At 35.2% G+C, this 23,589-nt stretch overlaps 5 protein-coding genes and 1 long non-coding RNA gene across 9 annotated transcripts in view; 2 read left to right on the top strand and 4 right to left on the bottom strand.

Moving 5' to 3' along the window:
- The window catches only part of LOC100742474 (tetraspanin-9), a 14,430-nt gene extending 9,702 nt beyond the window's left edge, over positions 1 to 4,728 (top strand). For both annotated transcript variants that reach the window (XM_003490616.3, XM_012387174.3), the window contains exons 3-5: positions 2,111 to 2,302; positions 2,389 to 2,571; positions 2,959 to 4,728. In XM_003490616.3, the coding sequence (XP_003490664.1) occupies positions 2,111 to 2,302; positions 2,389 to 2,571; positions 2,959 to 3,294 (711 nt within the window). In that variant the 3' untranslated portion in view covers positions 3,295 to 4,728. The remainder of the gene's footprint in view (positions 1 to 2,110; positions 2,303 to 2,388; positions 2,572 to 2,958) is intronic.
- LOC100749534 lies at positions 4,690 to 7,523 on the bottom strand. The gene is made up of 4 exons (XM_033321495.1): positions 7,292 to 7,523; positions 7,023 to 7,209; positions 5,082 to 5,435; positions 4,690 to 4,859 (listed from the first exon to the last, which is right to left on the bottom strand). The coding sequence occupies exons 2-4, from the start codon at positions 7,200 to 7,202 to the stop codon at positions 4,773 to 4,775; spliced, it is 621 nt and encodes a 206-aa protein (XP_033177386.1). The 5' UTR covers positions 7,203 to 7,209; positions 7,292 to 7,523; the 3' UTR covers positions 4,690 to 4,772.
- Positions 7,524 to 8,577: 1,054 nt separating this feature from the next.
- On the top strand, positions 8,578 to 21,454 carry LOC117151818. Its single transcript, XR_004461952.1, has 3 exons — positions 8,578 to 8,722; positions 19,177 to 19,180; positions 21,444 to 21,454. It is a non-coding gene; the product is annotated as an uncharacterized LOC117151818 (long non-coding RNA).
- On the bottom strand, positions 8,833 to 11,448 carry LOC100742347. Of its 2 annotated transcripts, none has more exons than XM_033321493.1 (5): positions 11,274 to 11,448; positions 11,122 to 11,152; positions 10,483 to 10,575; positions 9,674 to 9,867; positions 8,833 to 9,041 (listed from the first exon to the last, which is right to left on the bottom strand). In XM_033321493.1, exons 1-5 carry the CDS (start codon positions 11,346 to 11,348, stop codon positions 8,952 to 8,954), a joined length of 483 nt encoding a protein of 160 aa, XP_033177384.1. In that variant the 5' UTR covers positions 11,349 to 11,448; the 3' UTR covers positions 8,833 to 8,951. The 2 variants fall into 2 exon arrangements, with proteins under 2 accessions (XP_033177384.1, XP_033177385.1); XM_033321494.1 differs by having other exon boundaries at positions 9,674 to 9,864.
- LOC100742221 lies at positions 12,118 to 17,227 on the bottom strand. Its single transcript, XM_003490614.4, has 7 exons — positions 17,051 to 17,227; positions 15,232 to 15,415; positions 14,185 to 14,489; positions 13,540 to 13,605; positions 13,371 to 13,455; positions 12,826 to 13,052; positions 12,118 to 12,322 (listed from the first exon to the last, which is right to left on the bottom strand). Exons 1-7 carry the CDS (start codon positions 17,150 to 17,152, stop codon positions 12,266 to 12,268), a joined length of 1,026 nt encoding a protein of 341 aa, XP_003490662.1. The 5' UTR covers positions 17,153 to 17,227; the 3' UTR covers positions 12,118 to 12,265.
- Positions 18,654 to 23,154, bottom strand: LOC100742100 (keratin, type II cytoskeletal 2 oral-like). 2 transcript variants are annotated; one of them, XM_033321488.1, is made up of 6 exons: positions 22,820 to 23,154; positions 22,410 to 22,696; positions 21,119 to 21,190; positions 20,966 to 21,052; positions 20,306 to 20,669; positions 18,654 to 19,803 (listed from the first exon to the last, which is right to left on the bottom strand). In XM_033321488.1, the coding sequence occupies exons 2-6, from the start codon at positions 22,464 to 22,466 to the stop codon at positions 19,493 to 19,495; spliced, it is 891 nt and encodes a 296-aa protein (XP_033177379.1). In that variant the 5' UTR covers positions 22,467 to 22,696; positions 22,820 to 23,154; the 3' UTR covers positions 18,654 to 19,492. The 2 variants fall into 2 exon arrangements, with proteins under 2 accessions (XP_033177379.1, XP_033177378.1); XM_033321487.1 differs by having other exon boundaries at positions 22,410 to 23,154.
- Between the last annotated feature and the right edge of the window lie 435 nt (positions 23,155 to 23,589).

The following is a 23,589-nucleotide window of genomic DNA, read 5'->3' as shown; positions in this document are numbered from 1 at the left end:
CCACGATCTGTTGGCCGCGATGCTGTTCGCCGACGAACCGTGGCTGGGATATTGGGTCGGTCGAGCATCGGTCGATTTCGTCTCGATCCTGAGCAACGACGCGTAAGTTACTTCGTTCGAACTAATTTAACTATATTGGATAATGCGGCACGTTGTTACCACGCTGATGTTAATTTACGCCGGTTCCATATATCGCAGCGAGGACGAGTATTCTGCCGACAACGTTTCTGTTTAACCAGTTTACCTATCTGGACTCTGGACTTGGCTCGATCTTAGTACACCCCCGTTCATAAGCGCAATAGAGTCTTCCACTTGCGAACTATTGAAGATAAAAATGATCACTTTTGCGATTCCAGGTTTTATTTATTCAAATAGAGATTCAAAAGATCGTTGGTTTGTTTTGGTGCCTGAGGATAACATAAAGAATTCTATGGAGCTCCGTTCTTCTTCTTATTTGAAACTATCGGAGTCAATTTTGAAATGCCTCGAGTGCTACTTTGTGAGAAGCCACATCTTTGTCATTTTCATTGGCTGTTTAGATCACGATAATATTACTTCTAACAGGAACAGATATCTGCTACTAGCAGACATTCTATTATTGCGTGATACACGTATAGTAGACTGTTCTGTTCGTATATTGGAACGTTTACAATTTGCACTTAAATATAATGCTCTACATGACAAAATACTGTATAGAATGAAAGCTGAACACAGCATTTGAGGGAATACAATTTCGATATCTCTAATCGTTCGAAATAACAATGTCAATCTCAACAAAGACGCAGACTGTGAAAGCGCGAAAACACGTCTGATTCAGGATGATATTAGCTTTGAACCGCGTAGTAATAAAGTTGCCGCACCATTCATTCGAACAATACAGGCAGGTATAATGGGGTAGAGGTTTACAGATAGATATAATGGGATGGAGATTTACAGACGACGAGCTAAAATTGAGGCAGTTGAACAAAGGAACGGTAGAAATCGTAAATGACGGGTGGCCTCACTCGGTACAACGACGGCTTTAATCTCGCCTGGAGGGCAGCATAGGGAGGGTGAATTACTAAACCGTAACAATTTCCGAGGAAAGGTCAATATACCTTCTAATCTCGCTGTCACCGAATACGTCAGCTAGACGTACACTATACGTGTATATAGAAACTATGTTTTACCTGACCAGGATGGCAATTTCCCCTTTGAGACAGTAACCACGAGACGGCCACTGGCACAAGGAAGGAAATACGCGTGTAAATCGAGCTGCGGCGTTTCAATTGCTGTCCACGATACACACCGATGTCTCGTCAGTGAAAAGAAACGTTGTTGGGTCGTCTGGTTGCATTAGAGTTTCATTAACGTTATAATACAAGACGAGCGTGCTTTCTCGTTGCCGACCCACTTTTTACTTGCGATTATGTATACCCGCTGAATAATCGAGATTCTCACCAAGCATGAAAACCACTAACGTCGACATTCCTCCGTCGATCTTCCTTCTCTTCTACATAATTCATCGATTGCCGATTTCGAGAGCGACTACCAAGGTGTCAGAAACGACAGGATCGAAAGTTACACACAGCGGTTTGAGGTCGAACGAGCACGCATAGCTGGAACTTACATTCGACCTCGTGATTTAAGAGGTTTCGCAACAGCGTGCAACGTTCATACGGAAGCACACGCGATCATATCGCCTGCATAATTGCGCGTCGAACCGTCAGGAGGAAGCCGCTCTGTCAACGATATTTTCTTCTTGATTCTCGCTTTGAGACATTTTTTTCTGAATTCAGAATGTATGCAGAATAATCGTCTAGAAAATAATTATCTGCATATTCGTAAGATTCGCTGTATTTTTTTCTATTGCATATAAAATCAATATAATTGCATAAAAGATCAATTTCGATACTCGTTAATGAAGATAACGACTAGCGATTTTGTAATCTTTGATCTGGGTCAAGATGACCTTTACGGTCATATCTTGCTATTTCTAGAGTCATATGTTAATTTTAAATTTATGTAAAAATGTAAAGTCGACGAGGATGATCGACGTAGAAAGATGCGTGTCATGGTCGAGAGCATCCAGGTCAGAATGTCGTTCTGACTCGTTTAACATTTTTTACAGTTATGCGCTTGTGGAATTTTGGGTGCAGGCCTGTGGCTACGATTGGCTTACTCCGGATACACGACCTTGGTGCCGCACTACAGTTTCGCGTCAGCTGACTCGTTGCTGTTAGCCGCTGGATGTGTGACCTTCGTCATCGCCTTCTTCGGATGCTGTGGTGCATGGTTTCAATCGAGATGCATGTTAATCACGGTTCGTAGACTCTCATTCCTCGTCCACTTTCCTACGGGTATCACCTTTGCTTTGATATTCATTTTCTAATTTTTCTCTCTTCGTAGTATTTTTTTTTGGTAATACTGATGTTCCTCGGTGAATCCATGTTGGGCACTCTGGCCTTCATCTTTAGAGAACATTTATCGAAGAGCTTGAAGGACGAGCTTCTTTTCGGTATTGAAAAACATTATAATCTGACCAGGGAACCTGGTACTCTTCCTGCTATATGGGACCACATACACACAGAGGTGAGAACAGCCAAGTATGTCTACGTTAACGCTAAAACCATCCACGATTAAAGACTCGAAACTGGAACTATTCTAAATATGTATTATTCTCCAAACCACATTTGCAGTGGTTGCAAAAAGTATTGACACATACCAACGAAGCATTTCTTATCAGGTTCTATGCTTCACTTTCGCAGTATCAAATTTTTGTAGTCGCATGGAAGTACTGTTAAATGATATGACATTTGAATGATATTTGAGCTTAATTAATTAATATGTAATATGTATGTACGATAGATATAACAGCGTACCAATATTTATTACGACCGGTGTACGTACCATTATTCAATTTCTCTTTACTGCATCGAATCTCACTAATTTTTCATTGATCTTCTGCCACAATTTTAGTTCCATTGCTGCGGTGTACGAGACTATACCGACTGGTTCCGGATCGACGCATGGCCGACGGAAGACCGCGTACCCGATTCCTGTTGCATACAGAGGGAACGATATTGCGGTCGTCTTGGCCCTGGGGAACGAAACAAGGAACATTGGTACCAAGAAGGTTGCGCAACAGCTATTCAAATGTGGCTAGTTACTAGGCTTCACGTGGTCGGAACCGTTGGTCTTGTTGTGGCTTTCCTTCAGCTATTCGGACAGGTGGCCAGCATGATCTTGTTCTGCACTGTCAGGCACAAGAGATCATCCCACACGTACAAGAGCTACGATACTGCGAACACCTAGAATTTCAGATGGATCTTAGACGAAACCAGTGTCTAAGATCCATCGAATCCAACCAATTATATATTACACGTTACATTCGCGATGATCACGATCTTCTTCGTGAAATGTCTGAAGAAGATTTCGATTGTCGCATGCGCTACTCCTCGAGCGAGATATGGATCCCTGTAAATTTCATTCGTTGCCTTCGATGTTATTCCGTAATGCCAAGAGGCGAAAAAGACTCCTTTTCTAGCGTAGAATTTGAGTAGACCAGTGATCACTGCGAATCATCACGACTCTGAGTAAGCGTTAAAGATCGTTACGAAGGTCGTGAAATTTCTGCTAATCCGCGACAGAGATAATAGGATGAGTTAATAAACGAGCGCGACTTCAAAGATGCACAAGATACGCCGTTACTTGGCTCGTTACTTTCGATAAATGATTGCTTTTCCTAAAGGATCAGCTTGACGAGTTTCTAACAAAATACCTTCGATTTATAGGAATAACGACGACATACTGTCGAGGACGGTCCGACAAGTGACTACTATCACATCATTTTAATCGACTTTCGATCATTAGAACGTTAGATCGTTAGTATGTGAGAGAATTTTATATCGTAGAATGCGACTGTTTTATGTTACCTTGCATGCGAACCTGTTTATTCACTAGAGATAACGTTGATCGCACGCAGAAATGACCAAAATTACGTTTCGTACAGCGAGGCTATGTTCGATGATTTTTTTGTCAATATTTTATTACTTTCTATTTGTTAAAAAGCTGCCTGGTTGTGCGAACGTGAGCATTATTTTTACTCGTTATCGTTTAAGATCGAATCGACACACCCGTGGAACCTGCAATTTCTAAGATTTTCCTTTCGCTTAGCTTTAAATCCTCGGGTGTGTTGGTCTCACGTTTTTACCGTATTTGATCGTATACAACATTATCGCGTAGTTGATAATTTAACAGCACTTGAGGTCTAATATTTGTTTTGAAGAAGCGTGGTTTCGAGTGCAGCTTGTTACGATATTACAAAAGTCGTTCACATTGCATCACGCTACAAGATGTTCGACACGAAGTTCGTTACGTTGTACGTACCTATATCGTTCGAATAATAAATAATATATTTATGCGACAATATGCTTCAGATATCTTTAGTAACCATCTTGCAAATATGTATAGATTTTATGCGAAATTCACAACTGTAAACACGCGCAGAATTCATGAAATAGCTAAAAATATTTGCTAACGTATTTAGTAGGTGAATCATTTTCAAGTCATTACGCGGATTCATAAAAATATGAATTTGCATAAATATCTACAGTCTATAAATATACATATCGCACGTTAACATTGTCTAACGTGTTTTTCTAATCAACCGGCGAGAAAATCACTTTGTGTTTCATAAAACGACACAGTAAAAAAACAAACAAGTTTATTCGAATAACAGAAAAACAATTAGAACACCGAATAAGACGATTTTATAAATTATGATATTTACATTACTCTAATCCGACCAGACGAGCTCCTATTTTATTTAAAAAGTCTGTGATTTCCTGGGTACTCGTTTTGACAGTCTTGCGTGGAAACTAAAAATAATTATCGATATATTATTATTCAGAAGAAGTTAACGTTTTCTCTAATTATTACGTTACATGTTCAATCAAACCGTCAAACTTTTTTCTAATTTTCTAATTTTCTAATTTTAAACATTTTTCTAATTCCACATAAAAAAATGCGAGAAATCTTAATTATTTTCTAAGTATATTTCTCCGTCAAAGGGTTAATGTTCTACATTTAAATATACGTACGTCAACGACACCGTTCAGAAAATTGCTAAACTTCTCGAATCCATCGACCAGAGTCCGACCAATGCCGATAAACTTGTCTCCAGAGTTTCCATATTTTTCCTCCTCCTTGATACCATCGACCAATGGTGTAGGATTCAGAAAAGATTCCAAAACGTTCGCGATAGGTTTCGGAATTGGCTTCTCTAGGAAACCCTGCGCAGTTTCGTTCTCCAGTCTCACAGTTTCGCGCGCGTTTGGTCGAGTGTTCGTAACTGGCGGATACTGGGTCGTTACCGAGGATATTGGTTCGTAGTTCAAGGCCACCGATTTCTGCACTACCGCTGTCGCCATGGTCTGAGTCTCGCTGGCCAAAGCCTGTTCCATAAAGGATATTGCGCGTGTTTATCGTTTGAATATTTTATACTTGCTAGAATACTGTTACGATTTCTCAATCCTTGAGTTTAATGATAGCATGAATGTTAGGCGAACGTTCCAGTGATATTTTCCTATATACTAAGACATATTTCACTGATTACCGCGATTCTCGTGTTAATTAGACGAGTTCTACGCGCGATTCAACCTCGATTTTCCTTCCAGTCAGGTCGATTTGCTATTCGTTATTGCCACATGCGATTAGAAAAAAGATAGCTTTACGATAAATGGTGAAACTCTGTTGAGAGATGAATCGATTTATTCGATGTATATGTCTTATGCTTTTTCCCTCTTTTCCGAGACACAGTGATAGTTTTATCGATATTTAAACGAATTATTTACTGGCCCAAGTTTTATAAATATCTAGACGAACCTTTCGTCAGGAGAAATGATCAGAGTACTGAAAATTAGATTGCAATTGGATCGAGGGTGTGTTTCAATAACAATAATTAGAGAGATGAGATAGGCGAAGAGACGATCATAAATGACGATTATAATATCAAATTCAGGGTTATTAATTAAATTTCATGTTGATTGTTTAAGACAAATGAGTTTTTTCTTTTTCGGGTGCTCTCGAACAATCAATAACATCGTCGATATTTATTGACAAATCGCACTTTTAATGAGGGCTATTGACAGAAATATCGACAATATTATCGATCGCCTGGGGGCGCAGTTAGAGAACAAACCGATAGAATTTTTATGTCGATGTAATATTAAAAAAGCCTATTAGAATGGGAGACAAATCGATGATATGCGGTATCGAAGTCAGTGCGCCAATTACCTGCGCCCGACTGGCTATGATGTTTCGGGCCAATGTGACGGAATTCACAAATCTGCCTGTGCCGATTCTTATCGCGTCCGCGACACGGCCTAAAATCTCCTACAAAAACCGAAACACAATTTTGACCTAACCGCTATTCTATACCAAATTATGTAATCTTAATCGAATCTTTGAATATCGCCAGTGTTCTTACTACTATCGCATACTATTTTCATAGCATTAAAATTATGGTGGATAAATAAATATAGGACAATCTGTGCAATCTGCTACTAATCTGTGCAAGTAGAAATAAGAACAAACAGTAAACGATATAAAATATAGCTTTAAACGCTTCATTATAAAGCTGTAATTAAATTAAACAATACGAAAAATGAATCTTATGCGATATAGATGATATCATACTCATTGGCATGATGCCAACATGCGGCATAATATAATTCGTAGTGATTGATAGATAATATCAATAACAGTGATTGCTTAGAATACTAAAACTTCTGTTTGAAAATATAGCATGAATTATTATAATAAATATGTATTTCAGTTTGTGTTCAATATTTGCATATAATTTTATAATAAAACGTTTACAGCAAAACTCTATACAACATATCTTCCTCATTTTCACTTGTGTATATATTTTAGACTATAGTTGAGTAATTTATTCAAAGAATGTGAAACTCTCTCTATGTTAAAAATGGTCAGTGGCCTTTCTTTGTGAAATTCCTTTAAAAAACTATAAACGCACTTACCTTGCCTGGCGCGTAATTAGACACTAGCCTTGTAGCAACATTTCTCGAATTCGTATCTCCCGTATTTAAGGTGAATCTGGTTGGTTGTTCCACGGGTAATCCCATCGATAAATCGAGCCGACAGACAAGGATCAAAATACAAAATCTCAAGGTTCTTCGTTTTTCAAGACTTCCCCACATCGTTGTCCTGCAAAGAAAATTTCTTCGCCACTAGCAACTTCACTTTCTTAAATGAAAGTGACGATACTTTGTTGCGGAAGTATACTCACGACGCGGTTTTTCTTCTACTTCTTGCCAGAAAATCGTTTTACCGTGTACGAAACGAAGATAATTAGAACAGAACTGAAGATTTATCGCATAGGACGTTCCTTGTATCGCAGTCATCCAGCGACTAACACATTACGTTGTAGTCGGTTATAAAGTTGGTTTACGCTCTTACGACAGACACTTACTTTCTCTTTCGATTTGCTTCACGATCTAGGAACAAGGCACACAAACAGCCGTCGACCGTGTACGTACGTGTTTCTTCGAAAGCTCATTTGCAATCGAATAATTCGATATCAAAAGAAAAATCATTCAACGATCGAAAGCTATCATCGACGAAAATTATATTAATGACGTCATAAGTGAAATTTCTTCGCAATACGTATAGTAGATCACGAAAACACCTATATAGTTATCACTATTTTTACCAAGATTTTTCTGAACACGTTATGTGTATTATAGAAACCTTTGGAAAATTTCATTACTATTGATAAAATTTGATATAGAAGTTACAACTTACTATTTTCGGAATTTTGAATGCGGAATTTGAGTTCGGGCAGGCTCATTCCCTTCTTTAGGAAATACCGAATTACATGTCCTCCCGGAGCTGTAAACCTAATGACTCCGAGGTCAGGCAAAAAACTCCGGCAAAAACCCAGCCGAAAAGGCACGATGGACAGACGAAACACAGCGGCTGGTAGGGAGAAGCAGCAACGTAGGACAGTTCATCATCAGACATCGTACCGTGTGGGTGAAATACTTCACTCCCAACAAGATCTTACCACCGCCGTGTTCATAACATCAGACTTTATTTTTATACAACAAGTGCAAATACAGTGCTAGATTACTCTAACACTCGATCTATTAAACCACCTCGCTCCACCTTGAGCGTAATATCGACCGATCGGTTTGACCTGACCGGTTGCTCTTTAGTCGAGGATTCGCAACACTTACTGCAAATGTACACTTAGTAAAAAATTAATGTACATACTCATACGTAGTAGTTTTAAACATTAGTGCTGAACGTGGCTTTGCCAAAAGCATTGTGACTTATTAGTATTGTACAATAAATAATTATTTGTTCTGAATACTTTGGTGACTTGTGCGAAATGACGTGTGCTTGTGATAAATATTTGGAAGCTTCTGTATATGTATTATTGTCAATTTTTTTTAGAATTTCACTAATATAATCATGATAGATGTTATTAAGGTACCAATGAAATTACAAAAAATATATTTATATATATTTTATATATTTATTTATTTATTTATTTTATATATTTATATATATTTATAGAAGGTTTCTATGCCTATGTGTTCGTACACTTTCGCGTACCATTGTATCGTTTATTATTGAAATTAATGAAACCAAAGCACTTTGCACATATTTTAATATAAAGCCCTTTGTGTTAAAATACGGATAGAAGTAGAAGAAGGTGAAGTTTATATCGCAATCACGATCTGAGCTATAGGAGTTAAAGGGTCGATGTTGGAAGACTTGTCCTCAAGAAGATATTAGAACGGAAAATGGGTGAGAAAATGTTCATTTTTCATTTTTGAGATAGAATTTTATTTCACAAAATGCACATTTTATTGTAACACGTATAATATATGAATATGCATATCCAAATTAAATTGTACGAATGCTAATGTATAAGACAATTATCAACCGCTCGTGGTGCTCGTTATGTTCAAGAGAACCAACAAGATCTGGAGTAATAAAGCGACTATACTTGCGACAAGAGTTAATGGAATCTGAAACATGCAAAAACAAAAATTACGGTTAAGGTGCCTGCTCACTGATGTTTATGAATAATTCGACATCTCATCGTCGTTCGTTTTGCATATTTTTCGTGAACATATTCGTAAGACACATACAGTCATTCGTAAAACTCTTCTTGCATTCGATAAAAAGGCCATTTTTAATGAAATAGAACGCTACAAGATTTCATTGCGAAGTATTTTTTCACCATTTTCTTATTGTTTTATATATGATAATATACAAATATGTATATGCCTACATCTTATATATTTTATTTCAATAAAAATGACTATTTTTGTAAGATGTAAATTGCGAAGACGATTTCATCGACGATTGTAATTGTTCGAAGTTACGAAATACACTGAAGTACATATAGAAAATATTTTGGCAGATTTAATAACAGTTTGTGAACAGTTTGTGTTAGTGCGCATTAAACCCACAAAAGGTTGGCAAACGTATTGCAAACACTTGGTGGGCAATGTCGTATTTGTTAACGAATACACGTGTTTAAAGAAAATACGTCATTTTCGCTTATTAAAATAAGAATGATCAAAGTGAATAACATATTAAAAACGACTATTTAATAAGATTATAAGAAAATTACGAAATATAATATGAAACTTACACGCAATACTTGAGATAGGAGTACTATGAGTGGGCCAACTATAGGTAAGCTTTCCAAGAGTTCGATTATAGGACCAAGTAGTATCTGAAGTTGTGAAAGATTTCCATTCAAAATACCTCGAAGTAGTTCACCGATCGACACGTTTTGAAGACCCGCCAAGAGCTTAGTCAGGTTACCGGTGAGGCTGTTTCCTCCTAGATGTAATCATGAAACATTACATTAACATTATATGAACGTATTAGTTGAGAAAACCTTTCCAAGTCTATTATATAACTTCTTTAAAGTTGATTATGAAGAGAAATTGAATTTTATTTTAATATTATCACCCCTTAATAATATTATCGTAAATAGTGTTATTCATATCTACTGCAAATAATAACTTATTTATCTTGTATTTAATATTAAATAATAGTAAAATCCTTAATAGCATTTGTTTGATTTTATTCATATCTAAGGTAAAATAATGTATTCGAGTGAAATTTCATTTATAATAGCATAAACGTATATATAGCTCTTGACGATTAATTATAGTTAGATCATGAATGGCGGATAGCGACGCTTCGATTTACACGCGATAGAAGATAACTTATTATGTCAGAATTTGATTTCATTAGTTTTCCGAAATATTTTGATAATCGTACTAAAATGTATGAAACAATTTATTGTGTACAGTGGACTGAAATTATTAAGGGGCGAAGATTACGAATTTCATCGATGCACGAAAAGCTCAGAATTTCTTTCTAATTTTTATTAGAATTCGATAGTTTATTAGAAGGCTCTATTTAAAGGGCCAGAGATAAAGCTATTACCTTCGGTAGAGTTACCACTCAAAAGAGGTCCAAGGATACTAGTGAGGGCATCGTTGAGAGTCGGGGCTTCGGGTATTGAGTTACCAGTGCTTCCTAAAAAATCGTTTAAAACATTCCTCTTGCTTAATTTATTGCCTATTAATTAAAATGGTAAAATCCAACTATGTCTCTGTTCGAATATCATCGTTCATAACTATTCGGATGCTTTCGCAGTTTGTAATACGCAAAAGCGTATAAATTGGCTGGATGTTTACTTAAATTTACATTTTTACGAATATCATTAAAGGAGTAGTATCTAAATAGTGGCACGTCTCATAACTATTGTGGCAGTTTATCTGGATATTCAGTACATTCCCGTATACTATATGCTTCTGTATATTTCTGTACATTTAAATTTCAATATTTAGAAGCATCCGTAATCTTATGATAAATTAATAATCATTCGATTCGATTAACATTTATTGTAAAATACCATAGGTTGTTAGATAGTGTCGATCCGTAAAATGCGAACATTTTTGAAAAAACGACGTTTCAGATGCGTCAAGCTAATAAACGTTACATCCAACAATATCAATAAGATACATATATTGCTTTACCTATTGCCTATTGCCTATTTATTAAATAGGGTGGTACCATTACCTTGTACAGTAGAAAGGACGCCCTGTCCAATCTGAAATATCAATATATCGCAATGACAGTGTTCTTAAGCAGCATTAAATAGAAATAACACAAATCTCGAAATACAATTTGTAATTGTCTTCGTTATAGTAACTATTTCAAAGAAACCTTACCAGCTGACCATTGCCTATGCTGGCCAAGAATCCAAGCAGGAAGCAAGTGAGGAATAAAGACAGTATAACTCTCATATTGACGAGCTGTGTTTTTTTGTATGGCTTTGCGACGAAAATTCAGGAAGCGGCTCCTCGAAAGTACTTGCTTTCTGGTTGACTCGTTCATATTTATATAATAGTTATCAGTCGGTCTATATCACATTGTTTGACCATTAATAGTAAATACCTCGTAATAGCTGTCATTGTTCGGAAATTAGCATTGATATCCAAAAACTCGACCTTGGCTTTGTCAAACATCATTATTACTACTATTCGTACGTTTCATGAAATTTCTGAACACTCGCATATCTTGTTTTTTACATAACATAATTGCGATTTTTATCGAATATGAGCGCCTAAAAGTAAGATACCGACAATTTTCGCAATTGGTAACACTTCACTCGGGAACACATCTAGGAAAGAAGCAACAATGTAACAGTATAGGAATTTTATTTCGTATATTTACTTAGAAATGATAGAGCAGAAAATTATAATTATCTAACTAAAACCATTTCCAAAATATGGTCACGTTCGCCTTTCCAAGTACTCGATTTTCCAAAAGGATCACGGACACGTCGATGGACCCGATGGCCCATGGGGATTTCTCATCCCTTTAGCACCTTTACTTATTACCTCCACTGCAGTTCGTACCCTTTGTCTTATCAAATTCATCGAATTTTACACGATTATTTCACGATACTATAATACAATAGGTTTCATGTTTACAGAATAAAATAGATTATTTTCGATTGATTTATTAATACAGTGTGAATCTGGAGTGGTGGGAATAAACAGTGAAAGAGAGTTCAGTTTAGAATAATTTATTAAGAAAATTCTAACAAATTAAACACAACGCATCTATATCTATTTTTAATGGATAGCTATTTCCATTACCACTAAGTCTTACAATGTAAAAGTGTGTATGGGAAATCGACGCAACACGATGTCGTTATTTATCCGGCATTATTATTCAACAGTTGATTAACAGCGTTCAGCGTTGATATCGGTATCTGTGAAAAGGAAACAGTTAAGTGAATGAAGGAAGCTTTCGTTATATCATATACTACCCTTCTTTGTAAGTATCCGAACATACTGATGTTGATGAATTAATAATTGGAATTAACAAATTATAAATTCAAATTACATATTAAACAATACAAAAGCAATACTATTTACCCTATAAATTGATTATTTATATATCATTTATTGAACCAACATCCTATCCGTTTGAAAGATATCTTCATAATGTAATTTATAATTTAAAAATGATAGAATCCAAAGATAAAATGTTTACCAAACTGACAGAATAACGTTATAAGACCCGACAGTTATAAATGCCAGTCTTAGTATTACGTATACGGTTCTTAAAAATCAATTTAATCTCGTTATAATATTTTATTATACGGCTATGCTGGTTATATATATTCATCGAATTAAAATTTATCTTGTGTAAGAAACAAACAAGCGTCCAAATACTTTTGGATAGAAAAATAAGGATAATCATATTTTTTACCTGAAATATGTCATCGTAAAAACCAGGACTTTTGGTCCTCATTACAGCTACTTTTTGTGTAGGAGTAGGGTCTGAATAATAAATCGCTTGACGCTTTTGGATGTTTTGAACATTTGAATCGGCATTACCCTGCGGCTCTATTGGAACTGTATGCTCTTGATCAGCCTGTCTCTTCGACTCCCATAACTTTCTTCTACGGTGACGTGGAAGGACTTTCGTTAATCGAACTAAAAAATAAATCTCAAATGTATAAAAAGTGTCGTATTACGTTGTATTGTGTCGTGTTAATCCATTAAGGGGCAACGTTACGTTGACGCGATATTTTATCAGCGTTCTTTTTTCCATCAACTTTCATTATGGAATTCTATTTTCGTGCAACGTGACTGTGAACGAGAATTCTGAAGATTTTTATCCTAGTTATTTTTTTCACGTAGACTTTACGACCTTATGAAACGTAAATAAATTGATATAATTATAACATTATGATAAACCATTGGTTGATCCTTAATGAGTTAAGATTATTAATTAACTGAAATTTTTCTCACCAACGCGTATATCATTCGTCTCGCTGGACAAAACAGGATTAACCTCGGCGATAGATAGCGGATTAACGTTTAATGCTTCTTGTATCTGACGCAATCGTATTCACAGATTATTAATTCGATCTAAGAGCAACGACCTTCAAATTGATGCCATTAATTCAATTGTGTTTACCTCTTTTTTCGACGAAGAGTCAATTTGCTTAAAAGCCTCTGGAGATTCCGCCGGCACAGCCACTGTCTACAAATTAACGATAATTTTACCCTTCATATCTCAACACTTCATAATTTACTAATCGTACATCACAAACCATATTCTTTTTCTTCTACTTTCGTATCATATATTTACTGTCTGAGATTTATTCCTCTTTTTCTTTTTTCTTTCTTTTTAACGAAGCACGTCATTTATATACTGTGGTGTGCAAGACTTCCCGGTCACGTCAATCTCTCATTTTATATTCCTAATGTAAGGTAATGATATTTATCTAATGTATTTGATCATCTAATGATCTCACCTAATGTAATGATATTTGAAAAGTTGTTAACTAATATTAGGTACAGGACTATGACGAATAAAAGAAAGCAATATAATAAATAAATACGACTACACAGTTATATTATATACACTACGAATTAATTATTCCTTTATACGAATATAAAGTAGATTTATTTGCCCAGAAACTTTTGCACACATTTTGTATATATTTCTTTATTTCACACTTTACAATTAAATTTGAATTATTTTTAAAACGTCGCAAATTTGTAACTCTGATAACATTTAATTACGACTCAATGAACAATTAATACTAATTTAACGCACCTCCAATACTTTTTCTTTCTTATTTCCAGAACGAGCGATTACTTGAATATTCGAACGTCCCCTGGTTGATTGGCCCCTATCGCCTTCATCTTCACCTGGTTTATTATTTCCATCATCTCGTCTGTCGCTTGGTCCTCTGTTAGAAATCCCAGTTGATGTTCCAACCGCGTGAGCTCCCGTGTTCGCAAAGATTCCTCCTCTGAGTCCAGGACCCGTCCTTCCACTTCCGTCTATCACTCCGCCTAATCCTGCTGCAGCTTCGTGTCTTCCGTTTCCAAGGCCTGCTCTCGCGAACAGACCTCCTCCTGTTGATCGATTCACCGCATGAACTTTTCATTTCGCCTTCTCATAGGGGGAAAAAAAAAGAAAAAAAACTGGAAGTCCAGAAGTCAACTTCCAGTATATTTATGATACGATAAATATCTATTTCTGAGAATCTATCAAGACATAAAAAAATCATATCAGTATATAATTGGAGATGATATAATAGGAGCTGACTTCTTAGGATCTATGATTTTTTTGTTGATATTATAGTTGACGTTTACATAAGGAAGAATTGAATTCGCAATGTAAATATCCTTTTTCCATCGTCTGAGGAGAATTGTCTTTTTAGATGGTCGAAAAGAAGACGAGACACGCCAGAATAATGGATCTGTTTTATAGAAAACAAATGGATTTATCGTTTAGTTAATTTAACGTTTATCATTTGGTAACATATTAAAATAAGATGTTACGTGTAAGCAACATCGGGCATAAAGATGTTAATTATGAAACTGGAAAAATTATAAATCGTAATACAAAGTACTTTTAGTAGAAAGTAACGGGTAGTAGAACGTAAGAAAATAGGGAATCTGTAAATAAAGGAATTATTATATTCGAGAGATTGACAATCCGAATGACAATTTGACTCGTTTGCCACTTGACGGATTAATCGAGCGCCAACTAAAGTTTCGTTCAAGTATATAAAATTCGTATAAACGTCTATGGCGACAGATTTACAAGTTCTACTGGAAAAGAAGAAAGACGTGTCGATGGAATTGTACTAGCCAAGATTTGCATTGTTGCCATCGATTGCGCCACCCAAACCAGCGGACGCATGGCCACCCCAGGGTGTTCCGACGCTAGCGTGAAGTCCATTGCTTCCGCCTAGTAAACCACCCAGTCCAGCTTGGGCATGGTAGCCGCCCAAATTGAATCGGATTCCACCATTTGTAAGTTGAACGAATGGAAGCTGCGAAGAAACAATGGCACGTTTTTTTATTGTTTTGTTATTAGGTCGCGAATATTTATGTTACTGTCTATAGTTAAATTATCCTATATCGATCACTTCGAAAGTAATGAAAACTAAAGTGTTTTTTATTTCTCTTCATACTATTTAAGGCATTTAGTTGTTGTTTGAATGAACAACCTGTATAATATACTTCAACATAACTTTACTTAATAGATGAAATTTGTACGTCTAAACGTATCTCGAAGTATGGCAAAGTACTAAATAGCATAATTTAACTAAAGCGTGCAATATGTAAATTCATATTTTTATCAACTCAACTAGAGGGTCCTATGCAGAGATTTGATTTCTTTATTAAATATTATGGCGAATACTGTACTTTGGAAATTGTATACATAGTTTTGCATATTATGTACAGTGCATTGTATGCATTTTTACTAACTCGCTTAGTTACTAGGGTGCATCAAAATTCGCAATTTACCTAACATTTTTGTATAATTACAGCGATAAGTTTCTCCAGATATTAACATTTTAATAATTGCTACTTAACTATCTACTACTATTACTACTATATCTATAATGTCTCGTTGTAAAGTTTATAAACGTTTTTACGCTACAATTAGACCGATAAACCTTAATGAAGGCTTTCAGGTACATTATGTATGTATTTAACAAATAGATGGTGGTTAATATGAAACAATTTTCTTAAACAATTACAAACTCAGTACAATTTGCTTCTATATCATCTGTATATTTTCTAAGTTTTTCAGGATTATTTGATATTTATGTAAATTTACTAAATTGTCGGCCTGATAACGTGCTTTAACTCGGTCCTTGGTTCACTACAATTATTTGCAAATTTAAGCAATATTTTCCAACAATCATATAACCATCGCAAACTTTTAACTCGGTTTTATATTTCCGCAATCTTTTCCCTGATCGTGGTTGCGTTTGCTGATTACCTAATATTGTTCCGCCATCAGTGACCCGTACTCTCCCCTTTTCACTAAATTTTTTTATACATTCTATTCACTGTCATTCATTCGCCATCATTTATGACCGTCCGAATAAAAAGATTCAATAGACGTCGTGGCACGTTGTCTAATTGTTGTTACGTTATACTTGGAAATATTAGAAAGCTGCACGCTTAGAGCTATTTGCTCATACTCAGTTTGTAAAACAATTCATTAGGTATACAAATAAGCATTTGCGAAGACTGTAAATATCGTACAGTTTTGATTATCATCTCTAATTATACTCGCTTGTTGAACAACTGAATAATTTTGTTTTCGTATGAGGGAAAATTCTTCATTTTTAACTGTTTTGTAAATATCGATGTCGAATATGAGCGGAAACTTTTCAATCAAAATGTCACAATTTTTTTGAATTTCTATTCCTTTTTTTTTTTTTTTTTTTTCGAAGCTTCGTTTTCTTACAAATTTCCAAACGCGAATTACCAATTACGCGATCGCCAATTAGAATTCCACTTGTTCGTTCAAAATTCCAAGCAAAGTTACAATGCAAAATTCGATAAATCGCTGTCTCACAATCGGCCGCGTCGCAAACGTAAGCGTGAATTGTTCTCAGGCAAATACAATGAAACTTTGTATTATTAATCCAATAAAGTTGAAAACTCACCGAGAATGGACTCTGGGCGCTATTTTCGCTATCTTGAGGCATCCCGGTGATCAATGCAATTAGACTAACTACGAACACTAAAACAACCTTGCCGCACAGCATCTTTCTTTCAACTGAGTCGCACAACTGGCTACCTGACGCACTTACTACGGGCTTCTAAAAAGACCTCGAAGACATCTCTGGCTCACCTTCTCGTCGGGAAGGGATAAAGTCTGACGTAGACTTAAGAAGTAGCCGAGCAACTCGTTTTGCGAATGTGGTTTTATAGCTGATTTATACGACGATTGTCTACCGAATGAACTATGATTACGCCGGGGTCAAGGACAATATGAATACAATCACCACGCATTCATTTCCTTCTTCAGTCTTGCTGGCATTTGTATAAGTTTCGGTGTGCTGCCTTAATTAACAAATACATCCCCGAAAAGACAGAGAAGACATTGTACGTTGTTTATTTTTACAAATGGGAGAAGTTCCAATAGGCTTTTAACGTCTTAATGCACAAATTCTTCCTCGATTTATTAATGAATATAATTGAATATCTTTTTATAATAAAAGATAGCTAGTTGGTGCGGTACAAAATGTATTGTACCTTTTTAGAAAATAAGTCAAATATTTTCGGAAGGTTTTTCGATTTATTGTTTTCACTTTTAGTTTAGCGTTGGAAATTTTCATTGTTTTACATCGAAAATAAATTACCAATTGACGTGTTCATGGTTAAAGAATTCGTAATTTCTTCACAATTTAATGAAAGGGAATGCTGCAATCGTGAAATAACTATGCACTTGTGTGATGGAGAAATTTCCGCTAAAATGACTCAACACATAAATGAAGAAGAAGCAAAGGTTTTTATAAATGATTATTTTTTTGACCAGATAGATGGATGACGCTAAAAAGATCTTAATTAAAAATATAACGAGATGCAGGAAAACTACACATTAATATCGCAGATCAAAGTTGAATCAAACGTAAACATAATTCCTCGAATAAATATCTAAGAACATAAAATTACATGACTAATAGTATTCTAATGTCAGAAGATATTTTAGAATTCTCCTTATTTGTTTGAATAATAAGGTGGTTTATAAAAATCCAAAGTTACGGTTCAAACTTCAAGATTCAATCTTGTAATTCGACGAACTTCCGTTTTCGAAACCAGCATAATCGTTGTCGACGCCAACTTGTAATACTTTCTAGAATGTCAATGATTGGTATTTAATTCACAGTTTAATACAAAAGGCTTAAAAATCTTTCCTATGCTACTTAGAAATACTTTTTCAATTTCTGATACTGATTCCTTCGAATAGATGTGATAAATTACAAACGAAACCGATCAAGTGAATCATTCAACCTTGCCAACGCTGTATTTATACATATGCTAATACATCGATAACTGCGAAACGATTTAACGTTAACGCGTGGACTGATTATTATTTTACATGCATTTATGTGCTTATGACGCCCGAGCCATATAAATAAAAAACAAGACTACCGGTCACGCGATTATTCATTAAATCCGACTATTATCAGATACTGAGATTCATTTTCCTTCGTTTAATATTTATCTTATAACGAGGATCCATGCAGTGGAATATCAATTATGTACAAAATGAAGTTGAATTTTATTCGAATACACAATGGATACACGGTTTGTTTGCTTATCCTCGCATCTTTTCGTTATTCATAGGACGTGTTACATTCGAAATGTTTTCCGTATCGCAGGATTGACTCGTTTAACATTCCATGTAGTAGCCATGGAGTCTTTCGTGGTACATACGTGACTTCGAAATTCGTGGGTAAAACAGCGCAGCTGCCGTGAAAATCTAACGAGTCATTGTCGTTCGTTCGCCAATTATCGTCCCAACGATGAAATTGCAGTTTGCTTTAACGACTCTGGTTTTCTCTAAACAGCGACATTTTGTCATTCGTTATCTACATAAACGATGCAATGTGACTCACATACTTATCGGCCAGCTGTTATCGAGCGTGTGATATATAAAAGTATATATATGTTATACAATACGTCATGAAAATTTAGAAAATCAAATTCGTTTCGCCTTGCATTTATTTTACGAGTCAAACGATACTCTGCTGTTCTTCGATGTCACTTCTCTTTACATTTAAAGTAACGTGCACTGCTAAACATACATACGAACAGGTATTAGGACATTTGGTAATCGAATTGTTATTTGGTAATTGTTGTTTGGTAATCGGTTGTTATTCTATATTCTACTTATCTTATTATAAATCTGTCATTTCAATTGCGTTACAGAAGCTTTGTAATATAAAATATTAGACAAAGTAAAATTTGCTTTTTCCAATAAATACTACAAGTAGATGTCCTAATTCCTAATACTTATGTACGAGTATAACTGGCAGCGTATGTTACGCGTGATAGAAAACTAAAAGATTGAATTCATTTCACTGTTTGATGAATTTGTTCTATGATTGAAACGATATTCTGCTGCTTTTGGGTGCAATCTTGTTCTGCAGTGGAGGATCATCTTCATAGTCTAGTCCATTTTCTTTATTCGGAGCAATTTTGTTCTGTATTCGAAAATCGTCGTAATACTTGTTTGGTCTTCTATCTTTAGGGGCGACTTTATTTTGTATGGAAATATGCGCGCTAGTTGGTCGAGAGCCAGAAATCGTACCAAATCCAGCGGTGATCCCATGCCAGGAATAATTTGTGTCTTCTTCTACGTTTTCGTGGACTTCGTAACTACCTGTACTGCCCTGTCCTCCATGGGTACCTACAAAGATTTCTATATGAACCATCTGTAGTTTCATAGTTGTACTGTTTGATTCAGAAAAAAACGAAGTTTTCAAAACCTATAAATAAATATATAAACGGTAAAAAAAGCGGCACACCATTCTCTGGTTCTATATAATGATTCTCGTCAGAAGCTGCAATAAAATTCCTTTACAGAATTTTCCACAATATATTCTCTATCAATTCCGTAAAATTTGTACCTTAAGATATTTTAGAAAAGTTTTGGCATACGATTAAAACGAGAAATCCCACATATCAACGTACAATTCACTATTCTTTCTTATTATCTCGATTTTAAGAAATTCGTTAACGACAGAAAAACGCGCCTTTTGTAAAAATCTCCTATTACAATTGTTCGATTAATAATTGAAGATATCGCACATATACCTTTGTCTTTCCCTTTTTCATTAATTTTTTTCAAGGATTTCGCTTTTGCCTAGTCAAGCAGTACAGATATATACTCGATACCAGTAAATGTGTACCTTGATTTCCATGACCACCATGACCACCATGACCACCATGACCACCATGTCCACCACCATTTCCACTGTACCCGCCAAACGGACCTTGAATACTACCTAAGATACCATGATTACTAACCAGGAAGGAGAGGGTGTTTAAACCAAAGGAATTTTTGTTATTGTTCTTAACGTTTCTCTTCATTTGTTGCTGTTTGAAACGTTGTTGCTGAAGTTGCTCTCTTTGGAATCTCTGTCGTTCCCTTTGAGCTAATATTCTCTCTCTTCTTTCTTGGCGTATTCGTTGTAACTCTTCGGCATTCTGGAGTCTCTGCCCAGACGTTTGCTTTACTAGAGCCCCAACAGCTTCTAAGGTCGAAACAGGGATCTATGAAAAAGAAAGAAAGATTTATATTTCAAAGAAATTATATTATATATAATATATAGATAACATGATAAAACACAAAAATTCGAACTGTGTCATATCGAGAGCGTGTTACGCGAGAGCAGAATATTATTGTTTGATGAATATCGAAAAGTATGTATGCACACCGAAAGTTTGTTTTGTTTAAAGAAAGTAAAAAAGAAAAAAAAGAAAAGAAAAGAACTATATTTTAGGGATTTTTACGAAAACTGTATTTACGAAGAGTACGTGTTATATAAGTCACCGGAATATAAATATACCTTTAAAATACTATCGATGGCCTTAGAATTTTCTGGGCTAAAAGTTTGCACCGCGGCTCCTGTTTCCTTGATCGCCGTAATTGGAATCTGAAGCGTTAAAATCAATTTTTACTGGATCACCGATAAACTTAAGAGAGATTAAATAATACTCACGTTAAAAATACTGTCTATCACACGATCACTTTCACTTGGATCATTTTGACGCTTCATTCGTTGAAGGATCGCCTGAAATAACAGATTTAAATTCAATTATCAGGTCTCCATATCATGTTTAGACCATTTTTATTTAAGAAAATAATATATAATGACTATAGAATGACATTTTTATTTGTCAACATATAAAGCGACAATAAAACAACTTTTAATCATCTCAGTATAGGGGAAATTAACTTTCGATGAAATTTTGTAGCATTTTAATTCACTAAAGCTGTTCTTATAATAGTATGTTTTGACACTTGAACTGTGCTGTAAACGGAAGATAAAGTTAATCCCACACGTTATAACGTCGCAAATGCGGGTAGAATTATCCGTACGGGAATGTGCATTGAATTACTTTTAAACAGCTATTATGCCTACATAGTAACTTTCTCTTTTCTACATATAGAGCGTCAAACGATTTTCTGCTCGATAAGTGTTAATGCAAATGCCAACGTGCCTTCTGAACAGGCGTTATTGTTCTTTTGTTGCATTTCTATTTGCGTTAATATCGCATACCGGAAAATTGAAAATTTCACAGATCAATGTTCTTCCCTCATTTGAAAATATCAACGAGTTTAGGTTCAAATTATAGTAGTTATACAGTATCGAAAGTTAAATTCTTTTATTATTACTTTATCTATTAATACGTGAATTCAAATATAAAAAACCATGTGAATGAGAATTCGCGTAGATGACAAATGATTAAGAGCCGACGAATGTTTTGTATTGGTCTTTAAATAATTGGTTTTGTATTAAGAGCGATTCAGAGAATGCACGTGAAGATGTGACTGTACGTGTGAAAAATGTGTATTGTGTGTGTGAGGCCTTTACCAGAAGAATTTTGTAAAATTCACTGAAGAATCGAGCGTCAAGATCCAATGAGAAAGAGTCTCAAGAGAATTGTTACTTCTTTTTAGTATTATCGAGTAAAACTCTGCTTGCGATTCAATGTTCCTTGAATGATCTGAATTTTATTATCGAAGATCCAAAATATTTGAGATACCAACATTTTTTGTATATATACTCGGATAATGATTAAGCTTCACCACATTCATTGCAATTACGCTATAATGTCATGATAACAGAGATAAGTCTAAGGAAAGCCAATATTGATTTGTGTGAAAAGAATCGGTACGTTTATAATACTAAACACAACGATGTAAAATCCATCATTTGAGCAGATCTGAAAGTTTTAACGTGTTAAAATAATAAGATACAAATTGTTGCAAATAAGCATAGAACTTACTGTCTCCGAAGCTGTCACGTACAAGATAGCGTTGAAAACGCAGATTATCCCAAGCATTGTTGTAACACTTTGATACGACCGTCAAAGAATCTTCGTGATCTGCAAACTGCAGAACAGGTCGACGATCCTCCAATCTATAAGGATGATTGCAAGATCCCACGCGAGGTATCAACCAATCACGATGTAGGATTCCACGGATCCAATACCTTTTGACCAGTGGTCCTTTCTATTCCACGTAATCTTCTTACACACGATTTAGCCCCTCCTTTTTGTCTTCTTTCACCGAGCTATCGTGTTACGCGCATGCAACAACGTAAGCGGAATTAGTTATTTACATGAAAGTAACAGTAACAGTAACAGTAAACCCATGTATGAACACGAACAGACAGATGCAACAGCTAAATACTCACAGAAGTTCGACGATCAAACGAAAATTACGACCAAAACGCATTAAGGATAGCTGATGAATTATTATTTCTTTTTACGCTGAAAGATAGAATTATGCGAAGCAATTGTAAATGATTCTGAAGAAAGTCAATGGAACTCTGATGAAAGATCATCATCTTATAATGGTGAATAAAAATTTCTCGTTACGTACATCATATTTTACTTTATACAATTTAAGAAAATGTTATTGTAATGTGTATGAATTTCTAATGTGTGTAATGTATTCACTTTATATTATTTAAACAAATTTTAACCAATATTGTAAAAAAAAAGAGAAGCATGAAGTAAATACTGTTATGTATTTACATAATATTATTTAAAATCTTTAAAGCTGAGTAAAAAGAACTTGTTTGAGTGGGTACTTTTATATACCTCTGTATATTATTTCCAATAAAAGATAATGAGCGATATAAAGTCAATATATATATGTATGTATGAAAGCAGACTTTGAATTCTTTCTGTTTTAATTAACATTTAATGAACCTCGTAACACGTTGTTTTAGTATGCCAAAGAAATTATCAGTCGTGAATATGTAAAAATACGTTCAGAGAAACTACGTTCAAAGAAACGTTTCAAGAATATTACTTACAATTAGTGTAAACAGATTTACTGTTCGTGATCCATGGAACAGCACTGATCGTGTAGTTCTTGATCCGTCTGGTTGATTCACATATAAGGGCGAATCCAGTGGTCCCACGCCGCGTGTCAACCAATCGAATTCAGGCAAACGTG

Source organism: Bombus impatiens, unplaced genomic scaffold (assembly GCF_000188095.3).
Source record: "Bombus impatiens unplaced genomic scaffold, BIMP_2.2 scf_0463, whole genome shotgun sequence".
Taxonomy (NCBI): domain Eukaryota; kingdom Metazoa; phylum Arthropoda; class Insecta; order Hymenoptera; family Apidae; genus Bombus; species Bombus impatiens.
This window is presented reverse-complemented; position numbering and strand designations above follow the sequence as displayed.